This window comes from Pipistrellus hanaki, assembly GCF_964339955.1.
Source record: "Pipistrellus hanaki genome assembly, chromosome: 14".
Classification (NCBI taxonomy): domain Eukaryota; kingdom Metazoa; phylum Chordata; class Mammalia; order Chiroptera; family Vespertilionidae; genus Pipistrellus; species Pipistrellus hanaki.
In genome coordinates, this window is record NC_140516.1 from 26,331,498 (window position 1) to 26,337,634 (window position 6,137).

Here is a 6,137-nt window from a genome sequence, read left to right on the forward strand (position 1 = left end):
CCTTAGATGACACTCCACAGCCTCTGCCCAGTCACCTGCCAACCCTGTCAGCCCCAGCTCTAGAAAACCACTAAAATACTTTTTGTTTCTCTAGATTTGCTTAATCCAGACATTTCATATGAATGGGATCATATGATATGTGCTCTTTTGGGATTGTTGCTTTTTTTTTAAAACTTAGCATAATATTTTCAAGGTCCATCCATGTTTCATCATGTACCAGTAATTCATTCTCTCTTATTGCTGAAAATATTTTATAGATTTTAACATTCACCAGCTGATGGGTATTTGGGCTTTTCTACCTTTTGGCCCTGGTATAAAATGCTGCCATGGACGTGTGTGTACAAGATTTGTGTGCACATTTTCATTTTTCTTGGACATAAACCTAGGAGTGGAATTGTGGTTCAAATGCAACTTTATGTTCAAAATTTTGAGACTGTCAAACTGTTTCCCAAAGCAGATGCATCATTTTACATCCTCAGCAGCAGCGTGTGCGTCAAACTCTCTCCACATATTACCTTATTCTTTTTATTATAACTCTGCTTATCTTTTTGAACAAATGAAAGTTATAAAAGTATTTTAATGTCATGGTGTGTTCATTCTAACATATATTTCTGTGCTGATTAGTGACAGATTATTTTTTCTTCTTGTTATGGGTTTTCTTTTCTCTTTTTGCCAGCTAGATAATGTTTTAATTTAATGCCAGGCATTGTAAACAGTATCTTATTGCTTTTTGTACATTTTTGCATTTCTACAAATATTATTGAACGTTGGTCTGTCATATATTTAAGCGATTTGTTAACAGTTTGATCAAATCGTTCTTGTGCTTAGGCTTAGTTGGGTCTTGCTTTTAAGATTTGTTAGGTGGCTCTGGAGCAGTGATCATTTTAGGGCTAATTGTTTCCTACTAAGGCATGACCTGTCTGTGTACTCTCCCCAGTGCCCCATGGATTAAGCTTTCCAGCCTGACTGGTGGATACAGTTATAATTTCTGACTCTACATGATCTCTAGGAATATTTAAGACTCCCTTTGGGTACTGTCCTCAGACCCAGTTTGCTCAGTTCTCAGCTGAACACTGGGGAAAACTCTGCAGAGCTGAGTTCTCTCCCTGAGCATCTCTCTCCTTGCTCCTAAACGCTGCTGCTGCCAACACCTGCTTTAGTTCCCCCAGAATTTCAGCGTAATCTCCTCAGCTCAGGTAATGGGCTTGGGTTCTCTCTCCCAGCACCGCATCCCGAAAAGTCTTTAAAGGCAGTAAGCTTTCTGAGCTGATCTCATTTATTCCCTGTGTCTCCAGCAGCACTGTCCTCCGTTACTGAAGCCAAGTGTCTTGGAAGACGGACCCACTGCTCTATTTCTATCGCAGAATTTTTTTAAAAAAATAATAATAAAACTAATGCTGAGGGTTTCCTCCAAAAACTAAGATGACCAGACGTCCCGCTTTTGATAGGACAGTCCCGATTTCTAACACTTTCTCCCGCGGCGTTTTAAAAAAAGTCCTGATTTTTGAATCTTTCCAAAAATCGGGACTCTTTTAAAAACGCCGCGGGGCGCGGGACAAATTGTTGAAAATCGGGACTGTCCCGCCAGAAGCGGGTTGTCCGGTCACCTCATCCAAAACCCAAACTCAGTGCAATGCTTTCCCCTCCGCACAGCTGATGCACCACCGAGCTAACGCTCCACCTCCGGACTCCAGCACCGCCTGCGGGATAGTGCGCAGGCGCAGGACTCCTGCGCGCCCGCCACGACCAGCACTCACTGCGCCTGCGCCAAACAGCAAGGCGCTTCCAATGCACGAGTAAGCGCCGACCAATCAGAGCGCGCAATGCTCCTCGGTCCCGCCCACTAACCGGGCAACCAATCGCCTGTCCTGGCGCGCTGTGCGCGGTGGATTCAAAGCGGAAAGAGTGATCGGGCGGGTCGGAGGGTCGGGCTGAAACGCTGAGCTGGGAAGGATGGAGGTGGCGGAGACCGAGGCCGAGGCCGCAGCCATAGAGTAAGTGTCATCCGCCAGGTGGCCGCCCAGCCAGGGGCGGGCCGTGGTGTATGTTGCCGGTCCCTGCGGACATCTGGCCGCTTCCTGGACCCCGCGGGGAAGGGATCCTGACCCTCGACCTTAGTCTTAGGTCCTAGAGATGCCTTGTCTCCAGGATGAGGGCCTCGGAGGGACTCCCGGTCACTCCACGTTTGCACGCTTCCCGGGGGTGTGCCATGGAAGGGGAGGGTTTCATCGCTGTCATTCCTCCACTCCCTTGGCGGGCTGTGCCATCATAACCATGGACTTTGCACCTGCAGGAGACCTCCTGGGAGGGCCATTTCATTGCTGTCTCGCCTGTCCCAGCGCGCTCTCCCACTAGGTTGTTTTTTCTTGATTCCTGCCTCCCAGCGGACCGCTCCAGCCCCTAACAAGGAAGAACCCGTGCCTGGGCATCTAGCCCTGGTCCCGAGCCTCTCCCCAAGTATTCTAAGACTCTACCGTATAGGGGGTGCCCTCTGCCTGGAGGGCAGCCCGCTGCCATCAGTTCTGCCTTATTTTTCCCTTTCCCAGTACCTTTCCCTGGACTCAAATGGTGTCTCTTCAGTGAGACGCTCCCCACCCTCCCCTCCTTATTCCCTTTTGCCTTGCTTATTTTTGCTCATGGTACTTATTCCCTTCATGTGTCTTACATGCACACACACCGTATGTGTAAGAGAGCCCTTTAGGCTAGTGTGTAGCTGCTGGTCGGAGGAGACTCTCAGCATTGGTACATGTAGCTACGTGTGTACAGAAGTTCTCCAGATCTCGCCCCCACCCAGGAGCCTGCCATTTCCCTTGTTTCCTTGCCCCTTCAGGGCCCTGGCCAAGCTGGCAAACGTCCTGGAGCCTATAGGCCTGCGGGAGGAGGCAGAACCGCCTGGACAGATCCTGGCTGAGTTTGTGATGGTATGTTCAAGGTGGCAGCTAGTTTTTCATAAAGCCAGGGACTGCTGCTGGGTGCTTCTGTTGGGATACTGGGCAGCACTGATGGTGAGCAGACTGGAAGGCAGCCTTGTGGGCCTAGGTACAAGGGGGTAAGGATGTTCCCTGCCTCTCTCCTCCCTCTGACAGGATTCCCGGAAGAAGGACAAGCTGCTCTGCAGCCAGCTTCAGGTAGTGGACTTCCTGCAGAACTTTTTGGCTCAGGAGGACATCGTCAAGGGCCTGGACCCCTTGGCTTCTGAAGACAGGAGCCGTGAGTAGCCAGGGGGCTGGGATAGGGGCTGGCTTGGGTGGGGAAGGAAGAAAGCTCTATAGCTGGTGGAAAGACTGAGGCCGCAGTGTTTCAGGCTAGCAGGCCTGCCTTCACTCAGGGTCTCATTCTGGTGGCTCATCTCAGGACAGAAGGCCATTGCAGCCAAGGAGCAATGGAAAGAGCTGAAGGCTACCTACCAGGAACACGTGGAGGCCATCTCAAGGGCGGTGATCCACGCCCTGCCCAAGATGGAGGAGGCCCAGAAGAAGCAGGCACAGCTCCAGGAGGCCCTTGACCAGCTCCAGGCCAAGGTGCTCCCGGGGTGAGGGGAGGAAAGGACATCCAGAGAGGAAAGGGTGAGCATGCAACCAGAAAAATACACTCCTTCTCCTCTTGTCCCCCCTCTTTTGCCTGCCTGCAGAAGCAAGTAGCTATGGAGAGACTCAGAACAGCCCAAAAACAGTGGAAGCTGCAACAGGTGGGTCCATCCCCCTAAGAGAATACCCTTTTCTATCACCATGGCATCGCATGGGCTAAGTGGTCTGCCAGGAAAACCTCATCTCCCTTCTTTCTATGAGGCATTATAGTATGTATAGGAACCGGCATGGACTTGAGTCCTAGCATCACTATTTACAACTGCGTGACCTTGGACAGTCACCTGACTTTCTGTGCTTTGTTTCTTCATCTATGAAATGGAGGCAATATTAACACCTACTCTAGAAAATCAAGTTGTTAAGATGATTAAGCAACTGATATAGCAAGTGCTTAAAACTTGTCTGGCACATAGCAGACTAAGTGAGTGTTATCCTATTTGTGCCATCTTGGACAGTGGTCGGCAAACTCATTAGTCTACAGAGCCAGATATCAACAGTACTACAATTGAAATTTCTTTTGAGAGCCAAATTTTTTAAACTTAAACTATATAGGTAGGTACATTGTTATTAACTTCATTAGGGTACTCCTAAGCTGGCCTTTGCTAAAAATTCAAGGGGCCAAAGAGCCTCATGTAGCTCACGAGCCACAGTTTGACGACCACTGATCTAGGCTGAAGGTGAGGGCAGAGATGGTTCAACATCTGATGAGCCACGTCTGCATTCTCACGGTAGGAGAAGCGTCTACAGCACTTAGCAGAAGCTTCTGCAGAGGTGAGGCAGCGGCAGGCAGGAACTCAGCAGGAGCTTGAGCAGCTGTGTCGGGAACTTGGAACCTTGAAGCAGCAAGCAGGGCAGGAGCGGGACAAGCTGCAGAGGTGAGACTGGGCACATGGGCTGCAGGCTCAGGGCGGTCCAGCCGAAGCTCCTCCCTTCACACCCAGCTCTTTTTTCCAGGCACCAGACCTTCCTTCAACTGATGTACATCTTGCAGGGTGAGCTGCAGTCCCCCGAGACAGAGGCAGAGCTACCACAAGATTCGGATCTTCCTGAGGATAAGTCCCAGCTGCTGACCCAGTCCCGGGAGCAGGCCGCGGGGGATGGCATGGGGAGAGATGGAAGCGTGTCCTCCATGGTGTGTGAGAAATGGAACAAGTAGGCATGGAGGCAGAGAGAGGATCTGGGAGAAGGGGCTTAGGCCCCGCTCATACCAGGTCTCCCCAAGGGTGAGGGCCTAACGCCTGCTGGACTTGCAAGCTTGCCATGACTTCCTGGGGACAGCAACACGGGCAAGGATCCTAGATTAGGTGAGACTCCAGCCCAGGGCCTTGTGTGTCTGGACTGCAGGAGTGGAAGGAGGGAGGGCCTCTGGTTTACCTCTCTATTAGGAGCTCACCTGTTCATGGTGCTGTAGAAAGTGGAGGGAGAAAGGTGTTTATCTTACAACTGAAGCACCTCACCCCCATGCACAGCCTACCCTGGCCTAACCCCTCTCTTACTTTCCCCACCCCTTTGCCCCACCCTCATTGCAGATAGAATGTGAGCTTCTGAGTACAGCCTGATTTCAAGACCCAGGTCGGGCAGGCTCTGGATTCTGTTTATTAAAAGCCCTGAGCTCTCTCAGTTGCCTATTTGTCTATTTGTCTTCATAGTGGGAAGAACCACATTCAGAAGCCAACAACATGACAAGTGCCAGAACTGGTGTGGATTTAGAAGGTGCAAATGGGTAGGGGGCCCTGGCCTGGGGCCTCAGCAGTTGCTTGTTCAAATCAATATGATGCAAACACACTGAGCTTAATCCAGGGAGGAGGAGAATGCTTTAGGCGGGTGGTTAGATACGGGGAGAGAACTTTAATCACCGATCTAAATGTTTATCGAAGCCCTGCTACGCGCCAGCCCTCCTGCTGTGAACTGGCGCTACCAGTCCCTGGCCCCTTGGAACATAACGAGCTCCAACAAGTAAACAAGTCAATAAGATGATCTCAGAGTGTGGCGAAACAGGGCAGCAAACTAAAACAGTAATATGATAAAGTGCAGTACCGAGAATATAGAGGATATATCTATCCGTACCGACCCGTGTCTGTGTGAGTTAGCATTTCCATTTGTATGTACGTGTGCCTGTATCTGGTTTTATTATGTTGTTTTAAACTCCGGTTCACGTTCAGTATTATTCTCTATACGGTTCCTGTGTACAACATAGTGGTTAGACCAGCTTGTACTTTACAATATAATTGTGTTTGTTGCTCTCAGTCTCCACTCCTCTGTGTATCTGTTGCAGGGTGTGTAGACATTTGGGGGCACTACTCCGTGTGAGAGAGAGATTGCATTCGTGATCGGGTGTGTGGGAACTGCTGTCTAAGAGAAAGCTAGTGGAAAACACCTCCATTTGTGTGAGAAAGACTTAACATCCTTTTGAGGAAGAGACACGCGATCCTTTATTTTTTGTGAGACTTTCAAGAAGTGTTGGCCCTTGTCTATCTCAGACTGAGATGCCTCTAGACTTGAGCGCGCTGATGGTTTGCTTTTCTTTTCTGAGATGTCCCTAATTTCCCCTCA

General features: G+C 49.9%; 1 protein-coding gene across 5 annotated transcripts; it reads left to right on the top strand.

Annotated features, from left to right (window-relative positions):
• Positions 1-1,885: 1,885 nt before the first annotated feature.
• ZWINT (ZW10 interacting kinetochore protein) lies at positions 1,886-5,830 on the top strand. Of its 5 annotated transcripts, none has more exons than XR_014796769.1 (8): positions 1,886-1,994; positions 2,795-2,921; positions 3,087-3,210; positions 3,355-3,521; positions 3,632-3,688; positions 4,317-4,459; positions 4,539-4,888; positions 5,114-5,201. XR_014796769.1 is itself a non-coding variant. In XM_084903618.1 (8 exons), the coding sequence occupies exons 1-8, from the start codon at positions 1,954-1,956 to the stop codon at positions 5,309-5,311; spliced, it is 915 nt and encodes a 304-aa protein (XP_084759744.1). In that variant the 5' UTR covers positions 1,886-1,953; the 3' UTR covers positions 5,312-5,830. The 5 variants fall into 5 exon arrangements, 4 of the variants coding, with proteins under 4 accessions (XP_084759744.1, XP_084759745.1, XP_084759746.1 ...); XM_084903618.1 differs by lacking the exon at positions 5,114-5,201 and adding an exon at positions 5,234-5,830 and having other exon boundaries at positions 4,539-4,716; XM_084903619.1 differs by lacking the exon at positions 5,114-5,201 and adding an exon at positions 5,234-5,830 and having other exon boundaries at positions 2,831-2,921; positions 4,539-4,716.
• Positions 5,831-6,137: the final 307 nt, after the last annotated feature.